This window comes from Pyrgilauda ruficollis, unplaced genomic scaffold, assembly GCF_017590135.1.
Source record: "Pyrgilauda ruficollis isolate IOZ18807 unplaced genomic scaffold, ASM1759013v1 scaffold407, whole genome shotgun sequence".
Classification (NCBI taxonomy): domain Eukaryota; kingdom Metazoa; phylum Chordata; class Aves; order Passeriformes; family Passeridae; genus Pyrgilauda; species Pyrgilauda ruficollis.
Genome location: NW_024525568.1, coordinates 34598 through 61567, shown reverse-complemented (window position 1 = coordinate 61567; position 26970 = coordinate 34598). Strand labels below are relative to the sequence as shown.

The 26970-nt window shown below is 46.2% G+C and overlaps 2 protein-coding genes across 2 annotated transcripts; one reads left to right on the top strand and one right to left on the bottom strand.

Annotated features, from left to right (window-relative positions):
• The first annotated feature begins 2091 nt into the window (after positions 1 to 2091).
• On the top strand, positions 2092 to 4808 carry ACAP3 (ArfGAP with coiled-coil, ankyrin repeat and PH domains 3). The gene is made up of 4 exons (XM_041477555.1): positions 2092 to 2124; positions 2189 to 2298; positions 2987 to 3097; positions 4450 to 4808. The coding sequence occupies exons 1-4, from the start codon at positions 2092 to 2094 to the stop codon at positions 4595 to 4597; spliced, it is 402 nt and encodes a 133-aa protein (XP_041333489.1). The 3' UTR covers positions 4598 to 4808.
• A 7817-nt stretch (positions 4809 to 12625) lies between these two features.
• Positions 12626 to 24029, bottom strand: SCNN1D (sodium channel epithelial 1 subunit delta). The gene is made up of 13 exons (XM_041477554.1): positions 23822 to 24029; positions 23199 to 23496; positions 22160 to 22421; positions 20254 to 20441; positions 19604 to 19707; positions 18751 to 18914; positions 17498 to 17596; positions 16734 to 16851; positions 16159 to 16237; positions 15694 to 15751; positions 14984 to 15039; positions 14462 to 14537; positions 12626 to 13217 (listed from the first exon to the last, which is right to left on the bottom strand). Exons 1-13 carry the CDS (start codon positions 24027 to 24029, stop codon positions 12930 to 12932), a joined length of 1998 nt encoding a protein of 665 aa, XP_041333488.1. The 3' UTR covers positions 12626 to 12929.
• Positions 24030 to 26970: the final 2941 nt, after the last annotated feature.

Sequence of the window (26970 nt, the reverse complement as noted above, 5' to 3'; positions counted from 1 at the left end):
TATATCAATATAATAATATATTAAATCATGTATATTACTATAATTACTAATATGTAATGAATTAAATTAATAAATAATATTTTTATATCATTATATATAAATATTATATTATTATCTAATGATTATATAATTCAGTTATATATAAACTAACTTCCCTAATTTCTGACTTGGGTCAGACATTTCTGATATTTTGGGTTCTTAGGAAGGTTCTGCCTGCTCTAGGTTGACTTTAGACAGAAATTTCTGATATTTTGCTTGCTCAGGAAAGGTTCTGCCTGCTCTGGGATGACTGGGGTCAGAAATTTGTTCCATTTTGGGATCTGTGGAGGGGTCTGCCTGCTCTGGGATGACTCTGGCCAGAACTTTGTTCCATTTTGGGCCGTGTGACCCCAGCCTTGGCTCTGGTGTGCAGCCCCGGCTGGGGACTGCTCTCCTTTGCTGCCCATTAATTCTGAATTTCCCGTGGGAAGCAGCAGCCACCCTGGAGAGGAAATTCCGCCGGGATTCTCTCTTCTGCCCCGACGAGCTGGACTCCCTCTTCTCCTACTTCGACACCGGCGCCGGCTCCGGCCCTCGCAGTAAGTGCTCGGGAGCAGATTTTTATTTTTCACAGATTTTGGTTTTACCTCTGCAAGAGAGGCTGTGCCTGCGAACGGCTCTGGCTGCTCAGAGGTGGCTTTGGTCAGAAATTTGTGAGATTTTGGGTTCTTAGGAAGGTTTTGATTGCTCTGGGATGATGTTGGTTAGAATATTCTGATATTTTGGGTTCTTAGGAAAGTTCTGGCTGATCTGAGATGACTTTGGTCAGAAATTTGTGAGATTTTGGGTTCTTAGGAAGGTTTTGGTTGCTCTGGGATGACGTTGGTCAGAAATCTGTGATATTTTGGGTTCTTAGGAAGGTTCTGCCTGCTCTGGGATGACGTTGGTCAGAAATTCCTGATATTTTGGGTACTTAGGAAGGTTCTGCCTGCTCTGGGATGACTCTGGTCAGAAATTTGTTACATTTTGGGTTCTTAGGAAAGTTCTGGCTGCTCTGAGATGACTTTGGTCAGAAATTCGTGAGATTTTGGGTTCTTAGGAAGGTTCTGCCTGCTCTAATATGATATTGGTCAGAATTTTCTGATATTTTGGGTACTTAGGAAGGTTCTGCCTGCTCTGGGATGACTCTGGCCAGAATTTTGTTCCATTTTGGGATCTTGGGAAGGTTCTGCCTGCTCTGGGATGACTCTGGCCAGAACTTTGTTCCATTTTGGGCCGTGTGACCCCAGCCTTGGCTCTGGTGTGCAGCCCCGGCTGGGGACTGCTCTCCTTTGCTGCCCATTAATTCTGAATTTCCCGTGGGAAGCAGCAGCCACGGTCAGAATTTTATTACACTTTTTGGTTCTTAGGCAGAATCCTGTGGGTTCTGTGAGTTCCGTGGGTTCCGTGACTCTTGCCCCGGCGGAGCAGCAGCGCGGGCAGGCCGGGCTGTGGGGCAGGTGTTCAGGTGGCCGTGGTTTGTGTCCTGTTGGCCCCGCAGGTCTGAGCAGTGACAGCGGCCTGGGCGGGAGCACCGACGGCAGCGGCGACGTGCTCGTGTTCGGCTCCGTGGTGGACAGCGTCACCGAGGAAGGTGGGTGGCACCGGGTGGCACCGGGTGGCACCGGGCAGGGGGTGGCACACCGGGGGAGGTGCCCCCATTTGAGGAAGGGGTGTAGCACACAGTGAGACGCTTTGGGCTGATCCTTTCCCCTCTCTCCTTTCCCCCCATTCCCCCCCCGTTTTCCCCCCTTTTTTCCCCCCTTCCCCCCCCCTTTGGGAATTGGGTCTGGATGAAATGGTGTAGGAATTTCCTTTGGGGATTGAGTCTGGTGTGGAAATTCCCTTTGGGAGTTGGATCTGGGTGAAATGGGGTGGGAATTCCCTTTGGGAGTTGGGTCTGGGTGAATTGGTGTGGGAATTTCCTTTGGGAATTGTCCGGTCTGGTGTGGGAATTTCCTTTGGGAATTGTCCAGCCTGGATGAATTGAGGTGTGAATTCCCTTTTTGGAATTGTCCGGTCTGGCTGAATTGACTGGAAATTCTTTGGGAATTGTCCAGTCTGGCTGAATCGATGTGTGAATTCCCTTTGGGAATTGTCCAATCTGTCAGAACCGAGTGGAAATTCCCATTTTTCCCCCCATTTTCCCCCCATTTTCCCCCTTTCCCAGGGCTCCCTGCTCGCCTGCGAGTTCCTGCTGCAGAACGGGGCCGACGTCAACCAGCGGGACGCGCGGGGCCGGGCGCCGCTGCACCACGCCACCTACCTGGGGCACACCGGGTGAGTGCCAGCTCCTCCCGCTCCCTGGAATGCCATTCCCAGCTGGAGGGCACGGAAAGCCGGGATCTGGGGGAATCCAGCTGGAAAATGCGGATTTTGGGGCGTTGTCAAAAGCGCGGGGCTGGCACAGGGCGGGGTGAGGCGGGAGATTGCTTTTCCCTGGGTGCCTGGGGTGGAATTCCCAGGGAATTGCTGGCTGGGATGGGATTCCCTGAGGATTTGTGGCTGGGGAGGGGCTGGGATGGAATTCCCTGAGGATTTGTGGCTGGGATGGAATTCCCAGAGAATCTGAGGCTGCCCCATCCCTGGAAGTGCCCAAGGGCAGGTTGGAGCACCCTGGAATAAGGATGGTGAGCTGGAATTCTGTTCCTTGGAGCTGGAATTCTGTGCCTCTGGAATTCCTTTCCTGAGGCTCCCTGTCCCCAGGCAGCTGTGCCTGTTCCTGAAGTTCAGGGCTGGAATTCCTGCCTCTAGAATTTAGGAATTCAGAAATTGTGTGATTCCTTCCCTCCCCAGGCAGCTGTGCCTGTTCCTGAAGCACAGGGCTGGAATTGGGGAATTTGGGAATTTGGGAGTTGAGGAATGGTGTGATTCCTCCCCAGGCAGGTGTGCCTGTTCCTGAAGCGAGGGGCTGGAATTGGGGAATTTGGGAATTTGGGAGTTGAGGAATGGTGTGATTCCTCCCCAGGCAGGTGTGCCTGTTCCTGAAGCGAGGGGCCACCCAGCACACGCCCGACGGGGACGGGCAGGACCCGCTGAGCATCGCGGTGAGCGCGGCCAACGCCGACATCGTCACCCTGTGAGTGCCACCACGGCTGGGAAACACCAGGAGACACTGGGAAACACTGCCTGGAGATCAGGGAACACTGGGAAACACTGGGAGGCATTGGGAAACACTGGGGAATACTGCCTGGGGACTGGGAAACATTGGGGAGTACTGCCTGGGGACTGGGAAACACTGGGGAATACTGGGAAACATTAGGAACCACTGCCTGGGGAATACTGGGAAGCACTGGGAAATACTGCCTGGGGACCAGGAATCACTGGGGAACACTGTGAAATACTGGGAAACACTGGGAAACACTGCCTGGGGACTGGGCAACATTGGGAAGTACTGGGAACACCAGGAAATGCTGCCTGGGAACAGGGAAACACTGGGAAGTACTGGGAACACCAGGAACCTCTGCCTGGGGACAGGGAAACACTGGGAAGTACTGGGAGAGAGTGGGAAACGGTGGGAAACACTGCCTAGGAACTGGGAAACACTGGGATATACTGGGAACACCAGGAAATGCTGCGTGGGAACAGGGAAACACTGCCTGGGGAAATTTTGGGAAACACTGCCTGGGGACTGGGCAACATTGGGAAGTACTGGGAACACCAGGAAATGCTGCCTGGGAACAGGGAAACACTGGGAAGTACTGGGAACACCAGGAACCTCTGCCTGGGGACAGGGAAACACTGGGAACACCAGGAACACTGGGAAACGCTGCCTGAGAACAGGGAAACACTGGGAAGTAATGGGAAACACCCAGAAACACTGGGAAACACTGCCTGGGAAATACGGGGAAACACTGGGAAATACGGGGAAACACTGGGAACACCGGGAAACACTGCCTGGGAAACACTGGGAAATACTGGGAAACGCTGCCTGAGAACAGGGAAACACTGGGAACACCAGGAACACCGGGAAACGCTGCCTGAGAACAGGGAAACACTGGGAAGTAATGGGAAACACCCAGAAACACTGGGAAACACTGCCTGGGGACTGGGAAACACTGGGAAGTACTGGGAAACACCGGGAAGTACTGGGAAACACCCAGAAACACTGGGAAACGCTGCCTGGGGACTGGGAAACACTGGGAACGCTGCCTGAGAACAGGGAAACACTGGGAACACCAGGAACACTGGGAAACGCTGCCTGAGAACAGGGAAACACTGGGAAGTAATGGGAAACACCCAGAAACACTGGGAAACACTGCCTGGGAAATACGGGGAAACACTGGGAAATACGGGGAAACACTGGGAACACCGGGAAACACTGCCTGGGAACAGGGAAACACCGGGAAACGCTGCCTGGGAGCAGGGGAACAGCGGGAAGCACCACCAGGAGGGGCAGGAATAACCGATCCCGCCCTGCCCTGCCCGCAGGCTGCGCCTGGCGCGGATGAACGAGGAGATGCGGGAGGCAGAGGGGCCCTTGGGCCAGCCCGGCCAGTACCCCAGCAACAGCCCCACGGAGCTGCAGTACAGGAAATGCATCCAGGAGTTCATCAGCCTCAACATCGACGAGTGTTAGGGACAGCCCCGCGTCCCCTCGGCCGGCCCGGGGCCGGGCGGGGTCCCTGCAGAGCCCCCCCCTCGGATATTTGGTGTTTTCCCTGCTGGTTGGTCTGGTTGTGATGCCTGCACCCCTAGGGTTGAGCTGCCCTCAGGGGGTTTTTCCTTTTGTGGGGTTTGAGTTCTCATGCTTGACTACTGGATGGTTGATTTTATTTTTTTTGGGGGGTTTTTTTTGTTTGGTTTTTTTTTTTTTTTTTTGAGTAGGAGCCTCCCAGGGTATGACCACGGATTGTGGCACGTGGGATGGATGGATGGATGGAGTGTGTGGGAGATGAACTTAGAGGTTAAAAAAAAAAAAAAACAACAACAAAAAAAAAAAGGAAAAAAAACAGGATTAAGAGAAGAAAAGGAAAAACCTTCTGTGACCAGGAGAGAGCCACCAACCCCAGGAGCAGACAAAGCTGTCCCTGAAGAGCTGGCTTGGAATTCTGGCAGGGATCGTGGCGTGGAGCCTGCTCTGCCCTGGGAGGACCCCGAGGTGCCCTCCAGGCTGGTTTGGGGCAGGGATGCTCCAGAGGCCCAGCAGGACCAGAATCAGGATTGGGATTGGGATCAGGATTGGGATCAGGACTGGGATCAGGATCAGGACTGGGATCTCTGGCTGCTCACCTTCGCTGCTCTCAGGACTGAACCAGCCCCGCTCCCCTGGGCTGCTGCCCTGGGTGCTGGGCTGCTCAAAGCCATAGCTGCCCTGCTTCCACCCCGCTGGAATTCCCACAAGGATTCCCATCCCGCTGGAATTCCCAGAAGAGTTCCCATCCTGCTGGAATTCCCAGAAGGGTTCCAGTCCCACTGGAATTCCTGGAAGCAGCAGCACTGATCCCTGTCGCTGGCGATGGGCTTGGGGCAGGGAGGAGCTCCAGCTCCAATTTCACAGAATCCCATGATCCCAGATCCCATGATCCCAGAATCCCCAGGCTGGAAGTCACCTTCAAGTCCACGGAGTCCACCCCATGCCCCAGCCAAGCCCAGCACCACGTGCCACGTCCAATCTTCTTCCAATCCCACCCAGGGATGGTGGATTTGCCTTCTCTGGGTTCCCTGAGGTCTCCATGGGAGAGAATTCCACCTGGATGAGTCCCCTCCGTGCTCCCCCCACGTGCTGGAGCATCTCAGCAGCTTCAGAGCTCCCCAGCTCCAAGGAGCAGCAGAATTTTGTGGTTTTTCTCCTTTTTTTTCCTCTCTCAGCTGCAGTGAGGGAGCGTGGCTCTCCTTGGAGCACTTTGCTGCTGTCTCATCCCGTCTTGGGAGGGCTCTGGGACCTCTGGAATCCTGGCTGGAGCTCAGAGCCTTTCCCAGGAACCTCTGGAATTTTGGCTGGAGGTTGGAGTCTCTTCCAAGGACTTTTGGAATCCTGGCTGGAGGTTGGAGACTTTCCCAATGTCCCCAGCTGCAGTTGGCACCAGATTTTGTCAGGATTTGGGAACAGGATTTGGGGTCAGGATTTGGGAACAGGATTTATCAGGATTTGGGGTCAGGATTTGGAAACAGGATTTGTCAGGATTTGGGAACAGGATTTATCAGGATCTGGGGTCAGGATTTGTGGGATTTTGGGGACACCCCTGCCTGGGCTCCAGGGTCACAGTGCCTTAGGGATCGTCCTGGCATCTCCAGGGGCTCTGAGGAAACCAGGAATCCCAGGCAGAGCTCCCCACCCTCCTGCACTCCACAATCCTCCCCTTTCCCATCCCATCCTCTTGGAATTCCCGATGTTTTCCCTTCAGAAACCTCGCAGGGTTTGTTCCTGGGGCTGGAATTGTCTCCTCAGTTTTTGGGGAGCAGCTCTTCCCCCTCAGGGCTCTCCCAGCCCTCTCCTGGCTCCAGCAGTTCCTGCTGCCCTAGGAAAGTGCTGCTCTTTGGGCTTTGTCTTCTTTCTCACCCAAATCGCCCCAAATTTCAAATTTCACCCCAAATTTCAATGCCCCCCCTCCTGAGCAGGGCAGTGCCTTCCCTTGGGTGTCACTGTCACCTTTCCCTTCCTCCATCCTGCTGGTGCTGCTGCCATCGATTTAAAAGTTTTAAAAAAACAGGGTTTAAAGTTAAAATAGCCAGGTTTGAAAGTTTTTAAAGCCAGGGTTTAAAAGCTAAAATAGCCAGGTTTAGAAGTTTAAAAAAGCCAGGTTTTAAAAGTTTAAAGCCAGGGCTGAGCAGTGTCCTGCAGCTCAGGCCCAGCTGGGATGGGATGGAAGCTGTGGTGCTGATCCTGCTCCTAAACCCACCCCAAATCCCAGGCCTGGCTGCTCCTGGCACAGTTAGGATGGGCTTAGGTGCTGATTCTGCTCCCAAATCCACCTAAATCCCAGTCCTGCAGCCCTGGCCCAGCTGGGATGGGCTTAGGTGCTGATCCTGATCCTAAACCCACCCCAGATCCCAGTTCTGGCTGTTCCTGGCACAGTTAGGATGGGCTTAGGTGCTGATCCTGCTCCCAAATCCACCTAAATCTCACTCCTGGCTGTTCCTGGCACAGTTAGGATAGGCTTAGGTGCTGATCCTTCTCCTAAACCCACCCCAAATCTCAGTCCTGGCTGCTCCTGGCCCAGCTGGGATGGGATGGAAGCTGTGGTGCTGATCCTGCTCCTAAACCCAGCCCAAATCTCACTCCTGGCTGCTCCTGGCCCAGCTGGGATGGGCTTAGGCGCTGATCCTGCTCCCAAATCCTCCCTAAAGCCCGGTCCTGCAGCCCTGGCCCAGCTGGGCTGGGCTGGGACCCCAAACCCCAGGGACACCCCAGCCCCTGGAGCTCTGCAGGACCCCAAATCCCACCTGGCCCCCGGGCTGGGGGTCCTGCCGGGAATTCCCTCCCCAGCCCCCAGCCCATCCCTGGGGCTGATCCCCCTGAGCCCGCAAACCTGCCGGGGCCTCAGAGCTCCGGAGAGCGGAGAGATTCCACTTTTGAGGGAAAAGGAGAATTTCCACTTTTGAGAAAAAAGGAGAGTTTTCACATTTGAGAGCAAAGGGGAATTTTCAGCATTTGAGAGTGGAGGAATTTTCGCCATTTGAGAGCAAAGGAGAATTTTCACCATTTGAGAGCAAAGGAGAATTTTCACTTTTGAGAAAAAAGGAGAGTTTTCACATTTGAGAGCAAAGGGGAATTTTCAGCATTTGAGAGTGGAGGAATTTTCGCCATTTGAGAGCAAAGGAGAATTTTCACTTTTGAGAAAAAAGGAGAATCTCTTCATTCTTGAGACTGGAGGAGAATTTTCACCATTTAAAAGTGGAGGAGAATTTTCAAATTTGGGATTTGAAATTTTTCACCATTTGAGAAAAAAGGAGAATTTCTTCACTCTTGAGAGCAGAGGAGAATTTTCACATTTGAGAATGGAGGAGAATTTTCAAAACTGGGAGTTGAGAATTTTCACCATTTGAGAAAAAAGGAGAATTTCTTCACTCTTGAGAGCAAAGGAGAATTTTCATATTTGAGAGTGGAAAATTTTCACATTTGAGAGCAAAGGAGAATTTGCATTTGAGAACAAAAATGAATTTCTTCACTCCTGAGAGCAGAGTTTCCACATTTGAGAATGAATGAGAATTTTCACATTTGAGAGCAAAGGAGAATTTCTTCACTCCTGAGAGCAAAGGAGAGTTTCCTCATTTGAGAATGAATGAGAATTTTCACATTTGAGAGCTGAGAATTTTCACCATTTGCCAGCAAAGGAGAATTTTCACATTTGAGAATGAATGAGAATTTTCACTCTTGAGAGCAAAGGAGAATTTTCACATTTGAGAGCAAAGGGGAATTTCTTCACTCCTGAGAGCAGAGGAGAATTTTCACATCTGAGAGTTGAGAATTTTCACATTTGAGACCTGAGAATTCCCAGCATTTGAGAACAAGAGGGAATTTCTTCACTCCTGAGAGCAGAGGAGAATTCCCACATTTCCCAGCCCTTTTCCATTCCCACCAGGAGAATTCCACACTCTGCTCTGCTCGTGCATTTCAGCACTGCCACATTTGAATTTTTTAACCTGTACAGCAACCCCAAAACCGATTTTCAACCCCCCCTGCTTTTCCCAACTTTTTTAGGAGGAGCTCAAACCCCGACCGATCTTCTGAGAACCGAGGAAAACCGCAGCTTCCACTTTTTGGGTCGTTTTATTTCATTTTTTTCTGGGAATTCTGGCCACAAGCCCTGGCCAGGCTGAACCCTGGAAGCTCAGACTCACTGCTGAAGTTGGAAAAAAAAAATAAGAAAAAAAAAATGTAAATATGGATGCAAAAACAAAGCAGCATCTTGCAAGACAATGGATTTATTTAACATTTATTGGTACTTTAAATATTTAGAGTTGATGTATAAAAGCAACTTGGTGCACTTTTCCTACCTGACAGTATTTTGGGGGGTTTTATGTTCTTTTGTTATGGGTTTTTGTGCTGTCTTTTTTAATCGGTGGAATTGTTAAGTATTTAATTTATTCTTATTATTGATGTGCCCAGAGGACTAGTGCAATTTTTATTCAATACAGTTGGTCTGTATTTCATGGCAGGATTTTTTTTTTCTTCCCATCGTTCAAAAACCTCAGATTTGAGATAAACCCAACACCCTGCAATCCCCAAACCAAAAATTTCTCCAGGAAAAAAAAAAAAAAACAAAAACACGTTAAGGATGCACTTCTCCCTATTTTCTGTGTTTCTTGCATTTTTATTTCTCCTTGGGTGGGGGTCGTGGGCTCCAAATTTCAATTTGGAGAGTGGGGAAGGCAGAAAATTCAATTTCAATTTTCAAATTGAAATTTGAGCAGTTCCAGGCTCTGAGGGAGGTGAAAAAAAAAAAAGAATATTTTTGTTTTTCTTGCCTGAAAAGCAGCTGGATTTGTGTTGTACCAACCTGGCTGGAAGATTTAATGCCCTAAATTGGTTTTTTTTTAATATTTTTAAATTTTTCTCTATTTTTCCAAGGGGGTGTGAGTGTTTTCTCTTGGATTTAACCACATTTAACAAGAGGAATTTAAAAGCAAAGTCCCCTCAGCCACCAGGATCCTCCATCCTTGGAATTTTTTGGGATCTGTGGGAATTTTTCTCTCTTTATTTGACCCAAGTGCCTGGGCTTGGATCCAGCCTGGGTTTGGATCTCGGGACTCTGATTCCAGTTGGGATTTTCAATTTTCCAGGGGTTTTTTTCAGGTTTTTTCAGCCTTGCTGCCTCTGAGCTGGGAAATTTCTTGGATTTTTTAAAGGAAAAAATTTAATTAAAAAATGGGATTGGGAGATTTGATGCCTTTAACCAAAAATCCAGGTGGGAGAAGCTGAGCTGGGCCTGGCATCAAACAGAATTATTCATTGGAAAATACCTCTGAGATCATCAAATTCATTAATTAATCACCATTCATTAATCATCTCACAGCTTCCAGGAGGGAGGATTTTGGGATTGAGAGATCAGGAACGTCCAAAATATCAGGAAATATCAAAATCAGGAGCAGGAGCAGCAAAAATTTTGTGATTTATGCAAGAAAAAGCCAGGAGCTGCTCAAGGAATGCACGGGATTCCTGCCACGGGTGGAAAATGGGAATTTTGAGTTTCTCAGCAATTCTTGGGTTGAATTTTGGGGTTTCTCACGATTCGTGATTTGAATTTTTGAGGTTTTTTAGCAATTCCTGGTTGGAGTTTTGGAGTTCCTCACAATTCCTGGTTGGAATTTTGGATCTCCTGGTTTGAATTTTTGAATTTCTCACAATTCCTGGTTTGAATTTTTGGAGTTCCTCACAATTCCTGGTTGGAATTTTGGAGTTTTTTAGCATCTCCTGGTTTGAATTTTTGAATTTCTCACAATTCCTGGTTTGAGTTTTGGAGTTCCTCACAATTCCTGATTTGAATTTTTGGAGTTCTTCACCAATTCCTGGTTGGAATTCTGGAGTTTTTTAGCAATTCCTGGTTTGACTTTTGGAGTTCTGGAGTTCTTCACCAATTCCTGGTTTGAATTTTTGAGTTTCTCACAATTCCTGGGTGGAGTTTTGAGTTCCTCAGGAGTTCCTGGTTTGAATTATTTTGTTTCTCACAATTCCTGGGTGGAGTTTCAGAGTTCTGGAGTTCCTCAGCAGTTCCTGGTTTGGATTTTTGGGTTCCTCAGCAGTTCCTGGTTTGGATTTTTGGGTTCCTCACCAATTCCTGGTTTGGATTTTTGGGTTCCTCAGCAGTTCCTGGTTTGGATTTTTGGGTTCCTCACCAATTCCTGGTTTGAATTTCTGGGTTCCTCACCAATTCCTGGTTTGAATTTCTGGGTTCCTCACCAATTCCTGGTTTGGATTTTTGGGTTCCTCAGCAGTTCCAGGTTTGGGTTTCTGGGTTCCTCAGCAGTTCCAGGTTTGGATTTCTGGGTTCCTCCCAGCTCTGCTGTCCCTCCCCGTGTCCCTCTCGGAGCAGAGGCACCGGGAGGTGACACCGAGGGGCTGAGGAGCTGCAGGGTGGCTGGGATGTCCCCAGGGAACGGCCTCCTCACGCTGCCGGGGGGGCCGTGCCCGGAATTCCCTCTGGGAATGAGGCTGGGGGGAGGGGACACCAGGAGGGGACACCTGGGGGGGCCTTGGTGCCAGCACGGAGCAGTTTGGGTGGAGCTGCTGCTGTCCCCAGAGGTGGCACCTGGGGACACCTGGGGCCAGCCAGGGCTGCCACGGCTTCGTGTCCCAACAGCAGGGACAGGGATGGGGACAGGGATGGGGACAGGGATGGGGACAGGGAGAGATCCTTTGGCCCCCTCAGAGGATTTTTGGCCAGCTCTGAAGTTTTTGGCCAGGCCAGAAGCCAATTTTTGGTTATCTCAGATGGTTTTTGGCCATCTCTGATATTTTTTTGGCCATCTCAGAGGGTTTTGGGCCATCTCAGAAGCCCTTTTTTGTTATCTCAGAGGATTTTTGGCCATCTCAGAGATTTTTTTGGCCAGCTCAGAGGATTTTTGGCCATCTCAGAAGTCCTTTTTTGGTTATCTCAGAGGTTTTTTGGCCAGCTGAGAACTTTTTGGCCATCTCCGAGGGATTTTTGGCCATCTCCGAGGGATTTTTGGCCATCTCCGAGGGATTTTTGGCCAGCTCAGAGGATTTTTGGCCATCTCAGACATTTTTTGGCCAGCCCGAGGCTCTGCCCTCGCTGTAAATAAAATTCCGTTCCCAGTTCCCAGCCCTGCTCTCCTCCCCGCTCTCTTTGCACCAGGATTTTTTAACCCTTTCCCTCCCTGCACTCTGGACATTCCGATTTTCTCTCTGTAATCACCTCTGTACAATTCCAAGGCTCTTTCTTGTGCTGCCTTTTTTCCCTCTCCCTTCTCTGGTCTCTTGAAGCACTCTTAATAAAAATCTGCATAAAAACTCCTTCCCTCCTCCTTCTCAGCTTGGTTTCTTGCTGGATTAACCAAAATCTGCGTTTTTAACCCCTTTTCCTTCTCCAGGCTGAGCTGTGGGGCACTGAATGGCACAGAAAAATCTGCTTTTTTAAAAAAAAAAAAAAAGTCAAAATCTGTTTTCAGGTCATTTTATTATTTAAAAATAATTTAAAAAACCAAAGTTTGTGGGGTCCAAGGGAGGAAAACGCTCCTGTGCAAACATCCCCATCAAAAATAAAGTTGTTTATTCTGTTTTATGTACAGATAAATTAACAATAATTAACAAAAATTAACAAATATTAACAAAAATTAACATTACCTCGGTTAATAAATAAAACCCCAACATTCCACAGGAATCAGAGGATTTTTCTGGGACCTAAAGAATTCCCAATCCTGATGTTTTTTCTCTTTATTTCCCTCTGGAAGAGTCGGACTCGGTGGGAATTACCCAGGAAACCCAAAAGCAGCAGAAATTCCAGAGGGAAGGAGGGGCTGGAAATTCCAGGAGGTTTTTGGGAATTCCAGGGGGAGGTTGGGAATTCCAGGTGGGATCAGAACCTGGAGGGGTTTGGGAATTCCAGCATGGATCAGAGCTCCAAGGGCAGGAGGTTTCTGGGAATTTCAGGAGGTTTTTGGGAATTCCAGGGGGAGTTTGGGAATTCCAGTTGGGATCAAAGCCCGGAGGAGTTTGGGAATTCCAGCATGGATCAGAGCTCCAAGGGCAGGAGGTTTTTCAGAATTCCAGGAGGTTTCTGGGAATTCCAGCTGGAATTAAAGCCCAGAGGAGTTTGGGAATTCCAGGAGCTTTTTGGGAATTCCAGCTGGGATCACAGCCCAGGTGAATTCCAAGCACTGCCACACTCAGCTGTGGATCCAGGACATCCCTGTCACTTTTCCCCCAGAATTTGGGAATTCCAGCCCCTCAGCTGTGGATCCAGGACATCCCTGTCACTTTTCCCCCAGAATTTGGGAATTCCAGCCCCTCAGCTGTGTCCCAGCTCCTGCCTGTTCCCCACCGGGAGCTGCGGCTGCCCCAATCCTGAGCCTTGGGCTCCCTCCTGAAATTCCCTGGAATTTTCCAGGGCCAGGCTGAGGTCTGGGGAGGGGCTGGAGCCCCTGGAGCCCCCCCGGGCGCGGAGCCTCTGGAAGCAGAAGAGCAGGGACAGCACCAGGGTGTCCAGGAGCAGCTCCAGCATCTCCACCACCGAGAGCACCGAGGAGCCGAACCAGAGGCTCCACTGGCTGCCCATGCTGGACAGCAGCAGGTTCTCCTGGAAAACCCAAAATGATCAGGGATGGGACAGAATTTGGGGGTGTATTCTGCTTTTTCTATGTTTCTTCTATTCCTCACACCCATATTTGCAGCATATGGGATCTGTGGCTCATTTTTCCCTAAATAAAAACCCAAAACCAATCCCAAAGTTCCATCAGCAGGTTCTCCTGGAAAACCAAAAATCATCAAGGATTGGACAGTGCTTGGGGGTGTATTTTGCTTTTTCTATGTTTTTTCTATTCCTCAGTTCCATATTTGGAGCATATGGGATCAGTAACTCATTTTCCCAATAATTTTCCCTAAATGAAATACCAAAACCAATCCCAAAGTTCCATCAGCAGGTTCTCCTGGAAAACCAAAATCACCGGGGATGGGACAGAATTTGGGGGTGTATTCTGCTTTTTCTATGTTTCTTCTGTTCCTCAAACCATATTTGGAGCATATGGGATCCGTGGCTCATTTTCCCAATAATTTTCCCTAAACAAAAAAACCAAAACCAATCCCAAAGCTCCAAGCTCCTGAAAAACCCAAAATTATCACGGATGGGACAGAATTTAGGGTTTTATTTTGTTTTTTCTATGTTTCTTCTATTCCTCAAACCCATATTTGGAGCCTTTTTGGTCAGTAACTCATATCCCAAAAAGTTTCCCTAAACAAAAAACCAAAACCAATCCCAAAGCTCCAAGCAGCAGGTTCTCCTGGAAAACCAAAAATGATGACAGATAGGACAGAGTTTGGGGTTTTTATTTTGCTTCTTCTATTCCTCAAACCCATATTTGGAGCCTTTTTGGTCAGTAACTCATATCCCAAAAATTTTCCCTAAACAAAAAACCAAAACCAATCCCAAAGCTCCAAGCAGCAGGTTCTGCTGGGAAAAAAAAATCTGATTTTTTTATTTATCTGAGCTCTGGGAACAGGAATTCTGCTGTTGGCCTCATGCACAGCCTGGGAGTTAAGCTAACTAATAATTAATATTAACATATAAATAAGTATATATATATATATTTAAAATAAATTTATATTAATTAATAATAGCATATAAACAAATATCTATTTATATATCATGTAAAATAAAGCTTAAATTAATTCCTATTAATTAATAGTTACTATTATAATAGAAATAAACAGATATATTTTTCTATTCTATAAAATTAAGGCAAATAATGAAATCCTAGGAATTAATCCCTCCCAGAACTCTCAGGAATTCCATGGAAAGGGAATAAAGGAGGAGTTGTCACCTACTGAGAGCAGCGGGGCCTCGTGCACAGCCTGCGAGCTCAGCTGCCGGTAGAAGATGGTGACCTTGGCAATGTCCCTCCTGCAGGGACACCACAGCTGGCACCGGGACACCACAGCTGGCACCGGGACACCACAGCTGGCACTGGGGCATCCCGGCTGGGACTGGGACACCACAGCTGGCACTGGGACATCCCAGCTGGCACTGGGACATTCCCAGTAGGGACTGGGACATGCCAGCTGGCACCGGGACACCACAGCTGGCACTGGGGCATCCCGGCTGGGACTGGGACAGCCTCATGGATCGGGATGACCCCATGGATTGGGATGTGACGCCATGGATTGGGATGACCCAATTGGGACTGGGACGGGGATGACCCCATTGGGATTGGAATGACCCCGTTGGGATTGGGATGACCCCGTTGGGACTGGGATGACCCTGTTGGGACTGGGATGACCCCACTGGGATTGGGATGACCCCGTTGGGATTGGGATGACCCCATGGATCAGGATGACCCCAGGATTTACCTGCTGCTGCTGGAGTTGTAGCCGTTCTGGTGCCGCAGAGCCTGGCGCACCCAGTCCTGCCACGGGAACGTTGGCATTGGAATGTTGGCATTGGAATGTTGGCATTGGAATGTTGGCATTGGAATGTTTGCTATTGGAATGTTGGCACTGGAATGTTTCCAATGGAATATTTGCATTGGAACATTTGTTATTGGAATTTGGCATTGCAATGTTGACATTGGAATGGTGGCATTGGAATATTTGCTGTTGGAATGTTGTTAATGGAACGTTGGCATTGGAATGTTGGCACTGGAATGTTGTTAATGGGACGCTGATAATGGAAGGTTGGCATTGGAATGTTTGCTATTGGAATACTGTTAATGGAATATTGTTATTGGAATATTGGCATTGGAATGTTTGTCATTGGGAGATTCCTTATTGGAATGTTTGATATTGGAATATTATTGGAATGTTTCTATTGGAATATTTGTTACTAGAATAATCATTATTGGAATGTTTCTATTGCAATATTTGTTATTGGAATATTCATCATTGGAATATTTGTTATTGGAATATTCATTACTGGAATGTTTCTATTGGAATATTTGTTACTGCAATATTCATTATTGGAATATTTGTTATTGCAATATTAATTACTGGAATGTTTATTGGAATATTCATTATTGGAATATTTGTTATTGCAATATTAATTACTGGAATTTTTGTAGTACCTGGGATTTTGCCGAGGGCCACTTGGCTGTGCCAGCTGAGACCTTGTACAGGGATTCCCTGGGGAGAAAAAAGCAGGAATTCTGAAAAACCTGGAATTCTGAGCAGCAGGAGCTGCCCAGGGAGAATTCCCAGAAATCCAGAAAATTCCCAGGGCAGCTCTTCAGAAGTTTGGGAAAAGCTTCCCAATTCAGGTGACAAAATAAACCCTGAATAATTAAATATAATAAATATAATCAATAGAAATAAATTTATCTATTAAATTAAATATTGATTAAATAGAATAAATAGAAATAATTAAATTTAAATTAGAAAAATATGGGACCGTTACATTTAAATTTAATTTTAATTTCCATTACATTTAGATTACATTAAATTTCGAATAAATTTAATTTTCATTTCAATTAAATTTTGAAAAAGATGGGAGCATTCCATTTGAAATTTGAACTGAGATTTTTGGGGCTCACCTGCAGGGTTTGGGGCAGTGCTGGAAACAATCCAGGCGGTGATTCCTGAGCCGGGAGTAGAGCTGGTAAAAGCAGTGCCCTGGAAAAGGGGATGGAAGGAACAGGGTTGGGAATTCCCAGGAATTCCCTTTGGAATTATCCTGAAGGAAAATCATCAGAATTAAATCCTAAAATCCTGGAATGAAATCCTAAAATCCCGGAATTTTGGGTTGGAAAGGACTTTAAAGACAATTCCCAACCCCGTGGATCCAGGATCCTTTAAACTCAGGGAACTCTGGGATTCCAAGGATTTCCCGGGGACTCAGGAAATTCCAGGGATTTTTTTTTCCCCAGGGATTCAGGAAATCCCAGGGATTTTTCCCTGAGACTCACTGAATTCCCAGGCTTTATTTTAATTACAATATTCAATATTTTTATCATTCTGCTCACCCCAGGCGGGCTGGCGGCTGCAGTCGCCATTCCCTGGCAATCCCAGGGATTTTTTCCTGGGACCCAGTGAATTCCTAGGCTTTATTTTTACAATTATATTTTATATTTTCATTACAATATTCAATATTTTTATTGTTTTTGCTCACCCCAGGCGGGCTGGCGGCTGTAGTCGCAGTAGCGCGCTCCGGCGGGCAGCGGGTAATAGAAATAACCGCAGCCACAGCGCCGCAGCATGGCCCGCTGGAAACACGAGTGCAGGCAGGCCTGGAGACGGGAAAGCAGAGAAAAATATGGGGATAAACCAAAAAAAATTCCAAATTTCTAGGATGGAAATGGTAGGAGAAAAAGGGGGAAAAAATTTTGGATAAATGAGAAAAAAATCTGAGTGCGTAGGGTGGAGTTATTAGGAGAAAACAGGGAAATTGGATAAATAAAAATAAATTCTGATTGTAGAGGGTGAAGGGAAAAGGGTTAAAAAAATTGGATAGGTCAGAAAAAAATCCGAATCTCTAGGATGGAATCTGTAAGAGAAAAGGGGAAAAATTTGGATAAATGAAAAATATTCTGAATCTGTAGGACAGAGTTCTTAGGAGACAGGGGCAAAAAAAATTGGAGTTGTTGTTGTAGAGCAGTTGCAGCCTGGCTAAACTGGGTTTAGCTAAGCCAGGCTCAGTACCTGCAGGGTGTACGGTTGTTGTAGAGCAGCTCCAGCCTGGCTAAACCGGGTTTAGCTAGGCCAGGTTTAGCTAAGCCAGGCTCAGTACCTGCAGGGTGTACAGTTGTTGTAGAGCAGCTCCAGCCTGGCTAGGCCAGGTTTAGCTAAGCCAGGCTCAGTACCTGCAGGGTGTACGGTTGTTGTAGAGCAGCTCCAGCCTGGCTAGGCCAGGTTTAGCTAAGCCAGGCTCAGTACCTGCAGGGTGTAGGAGTTGTTGTAGAGCAGCTCCACGGCCACGTCGGCCCCGTCCGTGGTGCACCTGCCGTAGTTGCCACCCAGGCGATTCACCTGGTCCTGTGGGGACACAAAGGAGCTAGGCTGATTAATTAGCAGGGTTCATTAATTAGTGCCCCGAGTGATTAGCAGGGTTAATTGGAGCCCCGGGTGATGAGCAGGGTTAATTAGAGCCAGCCATCACCCTCAGGACTGCACTGCGGGAAGGGCAGGGAGTTAATGAGCAGCAGAGCTGGGCCTTGGTAATTAATATCAGGGAAACAATATAAATTAATGTAATTAATATACAACATATTACATACATTAATAGTTTATATTTTATAGTTTTATATAATATCTATTAAGTGGGAATGAAATCAGGCTCCAACATTTTGAGAGCCAAAAGAACATTTGGGATCTTTTTATTTGGGGCTGAGCCCAGTGAGGACACGAGAGGACCCCGAGCCTGCCGGGTGTCCCTGTGCCACCAGAGGGGACATCCCAACCCTTGGTGGTGCCAACCCTCCTGGACTCCAAAAGGCCACGTTTGGGATCGTTTTATTTGGACCTGAGCACAAGGAGAGGACCCCAAGCCCACCAGGTGTCCCCGTGCCCCTGAGGGGCTGTGGCCACCTGGCGGATGCCAAAAGGGATGGGATGGGATGGGATGGGATGGGATGGGATGGGATGGGATGGGATGGGATGGGATGGGATGGGATGGGATGGGATGGGATGGGATGGGATGGGATGGGATGGGATGGGATGGGATGGGATGGGATGCAAAAGGGATGGGATGGGATGGGATGGGATGGGATGGGATGGGATGGGATGCAAAAGGGATGGTTTGGGATGGTTTCACCCATGCCCACCTGGCCGATGCCAAAAGGGATGGGATTGTTTGGGATGGGATGGGATGGTTTGGGATGGATGGTTTGGGATGGTCTGGGATGGTCTGGGATGACCTGGGATGGTCTGGGATGGTTTCACCCACGCCCACCTGGCGGATGCCAAAAGGGATGGTTTGGGATGGCTGGGATTGGTTTGATTTGGGATGGCTGTGTTTGGTTTGGGATGGTTTGGGATGGGTGGGTTTGGTTTGGGATGGTTTGGGATGGGTGGGTTTGGTTTGGGATGGTTTGGGATGGCTGGGTTTGGTTTGGGATGGTTTGGGAGGGTGGGTTTGGTCTGGGATGGTTTGGTCTGGGATGGTCTGGGATGGTTTGCCCCACGCCCACCTGGCGGATGCCGATGGTGGTGGCGATGCCCGGGCGGATGTGGAAGCCCTCGTGCTCCAGGAACGGCGTCTGGTTGTGGCTGTGGATCATCACCTTCACCCCGGCCACGGTGGACAGCAGCGGGATGTGCTCCTTCTGCTCGGCCCGCAGGATCAGGGACAGCCCTGGGGACACACAGGGGGACAGAGATCAGCTGGGGGACAGCAGGACAGCTGGGGGGGACAGGAGGACACCTGGGGGGGACAGGAGGACAGCTGGAGTGCCCAGCGCTGGGCAAATCCCTCCTGTCTGGGTTTGGGTCCCAGATTTGGGTTCTGGGATCCCTCAAGAGCCATGTTCAATCCTTTGAGCCCTGGTGACAGTGGCAGCTATTCCAAGCCCTCAATAATCCCATAATATTATAAATATATATGTATAAAATAAATGATAAGTGATAAATAATGAATAATAATAAATATAAATAAAATCCAAATCCCTCCTGTTTGGGTTCGGGTCCCAGATTTGGGCTCTGGGATCCCTCAAGAGCCATTTTTAATCCTCAGAGCCCTGGTGACAATGGCACCTAGTCCAAACCTTCAATAATCCCATAATAAAGAATAAAAACCCTATAAATAAAACCCAATAAACCCCAATATTCTGCAATAAACATTGTAAGAATATCCTGCTCCAAACTAAAAAGAAATTCTGTTTTTTTTAAGCCCAGATGTGGCTGGCATGGCTGTCACACAAGCCAATAATTTGTGCCACCAGACCAAAAGAGAGGCCAAAATTTGCTACTAAATCCTGCACTAAGGACCAATATAATTATTTATCTTAATTTTAGCCCTTTCTGCCCATTTTGCCGATCACTCACCATAAGGAATTCCTGGTTTTGTGGCTGCCCAGAAGGGATCTGTCCCCTTGCTGTTGAAAGTGTAGCAGCTCCCAAAAACTGGGTGGTGGAAGTGAACATAATCACTGGAAAATCAGAGATTTGATGGACTTTTAATGGAAGATCAAGAGAAACGTGATGGGGTTTTAATTACAAGTGTGACACCACCTTAATTCCAAGCTGGATGTGTTTGGGACAGGGGGAAGGAGCTGTGCATTCCCTGGAAACCCCAAATTCACAGAATCACAGAGTCACAGAATCCCCAGGTTGGGAGAAACCTTCAAGACCGTGGAGTCCAACCCAGCCCCAACACCTCAGCCGAACCCTGGCACCCAGTGCCACGTCCAGGGATGGTGACTCCAGCACCTCCCCGGTTCCTGGGAATTCCCGAAATTCCCCCAAATTCACAGATTCCCCATGTTGGAAGAGACCTTCAAGACCGTGGAGTCCAACCCAGCCCCAACTCAAGCCTGGCACCCAGTGCCACATCCAGGCTTTGTTAAACCCACCCAGGGATGGTGACTCCAGCCCCTCCAGAACTTCATCCCCTTTCTGTACAAAACCTCTCCCCGATCTCCCACCTGCACTTCCCCTGGTGCCCCCCGGGGCTGTGAGCTCCCTGTCCCACCCACCTGGGCCTGCAGGGCTCCCCATCATACTGGCAGGAGTAGACCAGGTCCTGGAAGTGCTGCTGGTGCTGGGCCAGCGCCGGGGGCAGCTGGGCCATGACGTTCATGTAGTGGAAGCGGTACCACTCCAGCAGGGCGTCCATGCCCGACGGGTGCGAGTTGTAGAAGCAATTCCCGCCTGTGGAATTGCACTGGGACACAGGGAAAGGGCAGGGGGAAGGGAAAAGGAGCTGTTGTTGTTGGGGGAATTGTGGGTGTTATGTGATAAGAATTGTTGTGTTATGTTGTGTTATGTTATATATTATGTTATATATTATATTATGTTATATTATATTATGTTATATATTATATTATATTGTATTACATTATATTGTATTACATTATATTACATTATATTATACATATCATATTATATCATATTGTTATACTATGTTATATTATATTATGTTACCTATTATATAATATTGTATTACATTATATTACATTACATTATATTGCATTGCATTATATTGCATTACATTATATTGCATTGCATTATATTGCATTGCATTATATTACATTGCATTATATTACATTATATTACATTATATTATATCATATTATATTATAACATATCATATTATATCATATTATTATATTATGTTATATTATATTATGTTATCTATTATATTATATTGTATTATATTATGTTGCATTACTTTATATTGTTATATATATAAATAAACCCCCCTATTATTATTCCCATAATAGTGATAGATTATTTTGTGGTGAATCCCATTCCCCAGGTATTTTGGGGTGAATCCCCAGTTTCTTTGGGGTGAATCCCCAGGTATTTTAGGGTGAATCATTATATTATGTTATCTATTATATTATATTGTATTATATTATGTTGCATTACTTTATATTGCATTACATTACATTACATTATATTACATTATATTACATCATATTACATCATATTACATCATATTGCTATATTATGTTATATTATATTATGTTATATTATATTGTATTAAATTACATAATATTATATCATCTATTAAAAGTATTGCAATATATAATGTTAATATATAACACATATTAAATATATATACATAAATATCTATAAATATATAAAAACAAACATATAATATATATGAGTATATAAATTATATATTATTTTAACATATAATATATAATTTTTATATATATAAATTATATATTATTTTAACATATAATATATAATTTTTTATAGATATATATATATATATATATAAATTATTGTATTATATGGGAACTATTATTATCCCTATAATAGTAATAGATTATTACCATAATATATTACTACCATAGGAATTATTATTACAGTATAATAATTATTGTTATAGTATATTATATTGTCCATTATAATATAATGTATCTATTATATTATATTATTTATATTTTTATATATATAAATAAACCCCCCTATTATTATTCCCATAATAGTGATAGATTATTTTGTGGTAAATCCCATTCCCCAGGTATTTTGGGGTGAATCCCCAGTTTCTTTGGGGTGAATCCCCAGGTATTTTAGGGTGAATCCCCACCCCAATTCCCAGATATTTTGGGGTGAATTCCCAGTTTCTTTGGGGTGAATCCCCAGGCATTTTGGGGTGAACCCCCAGGTATTTTGGGGTGAATCCCCAGTTTCTTTGGGGTGAATCCCCAGGTATTTTAGGGTGAATCCCCAGGTATTTTGGGGTGAATCCCCAGTTTCTTTGGGGTGAACCCCCAGGTATTTTAGGGTGAATCCCCAGGTATTTTGGGGTGAATCCCCAGTTTCTTTGGGGTGAACCCCCAGGTATTTTAGGGTGAATCCCCAGGTATTTTGGGGTGCACCCCCCCCGAGGTGCCCCCGCTGCCCCTCCGTGCCCGCAGCGCCGCTCACCAGCCGGAATCCCACTCTGGAATGTTTTTTGCCTGCCCTGGGGTCCCACATCCTGACCAGGGAGAAGTTGTGGCTGAGCCTGAAGCCAGCGCTGCTGAGGTTGGCCCAGGCCTGGACACGGATGGTTATGTCCTTGTTCCTGTCCCTGTCCCTGTCCCTCAGGTGGGACAGCCTGGCCGAGGCCTTGGGGCCGTACAGGAAGGTCAGCGACTCCTCGGCCATGAGCTCCAGCTGCTCCAGCTGCTCACTGACCAGCTCAAACCTGCAGGGATTGGGGAAAAAAATCAACATTTTGGGGAAAATTCCACATTTCTGATCTCTCACTGACCAGCTCAAACCTGCAGGGATTGGGAAAAAATCCACATTTGGGGAAAATCAACATTTGGGGAAAAATTCCACATTTCTAATCTCACAGGTTCCATGGAAAAGTTATTCCTTGGGATCTGTGGAAGAATATCCAGAAACTCTGCTGCTCAGCACACTTAACTCTAACAATATTCTTTTAATATTTAATTTATTACTTTCTCAAACCTTTGGGTTTGAGAATCCCAGACCATTCCCAAACCTTTTATGGACACATCCCTGACAATTCCCAAACCTTTGGGACCATCCAGATGTGCTGGGATGGCAGATGGGGATGGCTGTGGGATGCATCCAAGGGGTTTCTGACCCTTCCCAAACCTTTAGGACACATCCCAGACCATCCCCAAACCTCTGGGACATGTCCCAGACCATTCCCAAACCTTTAGGGACAACACATCCCAGACCATCCCCAAACCTTTGGGATGTGTCCCTGACCATTCCCAAACCTTTAGGGACCCATTCCAGACCATTCCCAGACCTTTAGGGACCCATCCCTGACCATTCCCAAACCTTTGGGACACATCCCAGACCATCCCCAAAACTTAGGGACATGTCCCTGACCCTTCCCAAACCTTTAGGACACATCCCAGACCATCCCCAGGCCTTCAGGGACACATCCCAGACCATCCCCAAACCTTTAGGACGCGTCCTTGACCATCCCCAAACCTCAGCTGACCTGTAGGGATCCAGGTTGCAGATGGTGACGGCCGGGAACATTTTGGGCTCGGAGTCCATGGACATGGTGAGCACCACGGGGTAGGCCCAGAACTGGCTGAACATGAGGGCAAACTGCCAGTAGAGCATGCCCAGGCTGGCCAGCAGCAGCAGCGTCCAGAACGCCGTCTTCATGCGGTTCCTGCCGGAGCACACCAGGCGGATGGTGCCGTGGATCGTGGTGTTCTTGCAGAAGAACTCAAACATCTCCTTGTAGGAGCTGTAGAACTCGATCAGCCCTTCCTCAGCTGCTGCTTCTCCTCCTCTTCCTCCTGGCAGCTCTGGTTCCATCATCTAAATGGCTTTCTGGGCGTGGGAAACAATGGAAAATCGTATTAATCTGAGGGAAAGACTCTTCCAAAGAGGCTTTTTAAACAGGCTTTTTTCCAAAGGGGCGTTTTCCAAAGAGGTTTTTTCCAAAGAGGACTTTTTCCAAAGAAACCTTTTCCAAACAGGCCTGTGCCAAATGGGCTTGTCCAAAGAGGTCTCTTCCTAAGAGGGCTTGTCCAAACAGGCCTTTTCCGAATGGCCATTTCCAAAACAACTTCTTCCAAACGGGCATCTCCAAAGAACCCTTTCCCAAACGGCCTTTTCCAAAGAAACCTTTCCCAAACGGCCTTTTCCAAAGAACCCTTTCCCAGATGGCCTTTTCCAAGGAGGCCTTTCCCAGGAGCATGCCCAGGCTGGCCAGCAGCAGCAGCGTCCAGAACGCCGTCTTCGTGCGGTTCCTGCCGGAGCACACCAGGCGGATGGTGCCGTGGATCGTGGTGTTCTTGCAGAAGAACTCAAACATCTCCTTGTAGGAGCTGTAGAACTCGATCAGCCCTTCCTCAGCTGCTGCTTCTCCTCCTCTTCCTCCTGGCAGCTCTGGTTCCATCATCTAAATGGCTTTCTGGGCGTGGGAAACAATGGAAAATCGTATTAATCTGAGGGTTTCCAAAGAGGACTTTTTTCCAAAGAGGACTTTTTTCCAAAGAGGACTTTTTTCCAAAGAGGACTTTTTTCCAAAGAGGACTTTTTTCCAAAGAGTTTTTTCCAAAGAGGCTTCTCCCAAATGGGCTTTTCCAAAGAGGTCTCTTCCCAAGAGGGCTTTTCCAATGAGGCCTTTTTCCAAAGGGGCTTTTCCAAAGAGGCCATTTCCAAAGAAACCTTTTCCAAACAGGTTTTTCCCAAATGGGCCCTTTTCAAAGAGGATTTTTCCAAAGACGTCATTTCTAAAGAGGCTTTTCTAAACAAACCTTTTCCAAAGAAACCTTTTTCAAACAGGCTTTTCCAAAGAGGACTTTTCCAAACACAATTTTTCCAAAGAGGCTTTTTCCAAAGAGGTCTTTTCCAAGAGGCTTTTCCAAACACTTTTCCAAAGTGTTTTTTCCCAAGAGTCTTTTTCCAATCAGGTTTTTTCCAAAGTTGCCTCTTCCAAAAAGGCCTTTCCAAAGAAGCTTTTCCAAAGTTTTGTTTTCCAAAGAAGCCTTTTCCAAGCAAATCCCCAAACGAGCTTGTAATTAGGAAAACCTGACAATAAAATTGCAGAGAATCTGAATCCAGGGAGATTCCCCCAGAATCTGCATCCAGGAAGGAGCAAAGAACCCAAATTCTGCTGCTGCTGAGGAATTCTGAGGAGCTTTCCCACACTTCCAGAGGATTTGGGACTAATGCTGGGAAGTTTGAGGCCAAAAAAGGTGAGGAATTTTCTTCTTTCCAAGAACTCCAAGGAGCAGGGTTTAATTCTGAAGTGTCAACTCATTGTGGATCCCCACAGATTTGTAATTCATGATGAGTGAATATTGCTAGTGGAATATTCTGATTTAAACATTATTATTTATTTATATATTTATTTTTATATCTTATTTATTATATATATTATTTATTACATTATTATTTCTTATTTATTCTTGTTTTATGGGCCTAAACCAAGACTGGCTCAAAACCACTATGGCTTCATCCTTATGGCAAAGAATGAGGGAAAAATTCAACTTTCAATGGGTTGAATTAGAAAATTAGAAGCTGGTTTTAATTTTTTTCTGTAGGATCTCATTCTGCAGAATAAACAGGATGAATTCATGTCTGAACTCTGCTCCAAGATGAAATAGAGGAGGGGCAGGCAGGAATTTTGGGATGGAAATGGAGAAAAACCTCAGCTGGATGCACAGAGGGGATGAGGCAAATTAGGGTGTGGAGAAAGAATTTAATTCAAAAATTGTAGAAACCACTGGAAATAAAAATAAAAATAAAATATAAAATTGTAGAAACCACTGGAAATAAAATAAAAACACCCTCGGGGTGTTTATTGAAGACCACCAAAATATTAAATAGTATTATTATTAATATTAATTAACATTATTAACAGCTATTTTGCTACATAAATAGGAATTTAGGTATTTGTATTTTACAGCAGCGAAAAGAAACTGAAAACAAATTGAAAACCACTCAAAAGAGCAGCATAAATACAACTAAAAATCTAGATTTTTTAAATTATTATTTCTCCCAGTAATTAAAACATCTCCTGTGCAATTCCAGGGATAATTCCAGCATTTCTGAGCATGGAAAACTGGCTCTGGTGGCAGTGTGGGACAGCAGAGTGACGTTGGGACATTTCCGCGTCCTGAAGGTGACAAGGTGAGAATTCCCAACATGACAGCAGCCCGTGAATCACCCTGCTCATTATGTCATTAAAAGGAGTTTACTGAGTCCAAACTTTGGGACAACCTTTGCTCCAAATGAAAAAATAAAATAAAAATTAGGGATACAGGGATAGAGGTTGAAATCGAGGAGAGCAGAAGAAGCTAAAGGATTGCTGGGAGAGGTTCTGTGATGGAATTAAGGAAATTAATTTAATTTAATGAAATTAAAGCTCTGAGTCTTTAGCCATGAGGAAATGTGGAATAAAAAAAATAAATAAATAGTGACCCAAAATGAATGTTAAAAGAATCTAGCCCTTGCTCATGAGGAAATGTGGGAAAAAAGGAAGAATTACCCAAAATGAATGCTAAAAGAATTTATCAAACACTGACTTTTTAAGTCTAATTTTGACTATAAAAACGCCCAGACAAAGCCTGGTTGTCAGAGATAATTCAGTTTTCAGGTGTTCTGAGTGGGATTTTAAGTTTATGGTGAATTCATCCTGTTTACATCTGCTTTGTTAAAATTAATCATTCCAAAAATTTAATAAAGCAAAATAATTCAGAAACAATCTGGACAAACAGCACAGCCCAAGATTTATAGCCACAAATATAAAAACACACATTAAAAAAAATCAAATTATAACCAATTTACACTGTACCTTGGCAGAAACTCTGACCTCTGAGCGTTTAGAGAAGCCACTAAACCCAGCCCTGGGCTTAACCCTGAGCAGAAATCCAGTCCTGGCCCAAAGCTGTGGGATTTGGGAGGCCCTGGAGCTGTCCAGCCTTTATGGAGGGAAGGGATGACATCAAAGGGGGCAGGACTGGAGGAAGAGATCATGGAAATTATTCAAAGCATGATCCAGGGAATAATAGGAAGTGAATAAACTGGACAGACGGGTTAACGTGGAGGTTACACCGGAGTTAAGCTGGGTTTAAGTGCTGCTGGCGTGTTCACCCCTCATGATCAGAGTCATCGTTTTTAGGGAAATACCCATGGATTCCAGAATGTTCTTCCTGCTCTGGATTTTCCTATCTTTCTTCTTCCCACTCTGGATATTCCCATTTTTGTTCTTCCCACTCTGGATTTTTCCATCTAGGAACTTTGCTCTT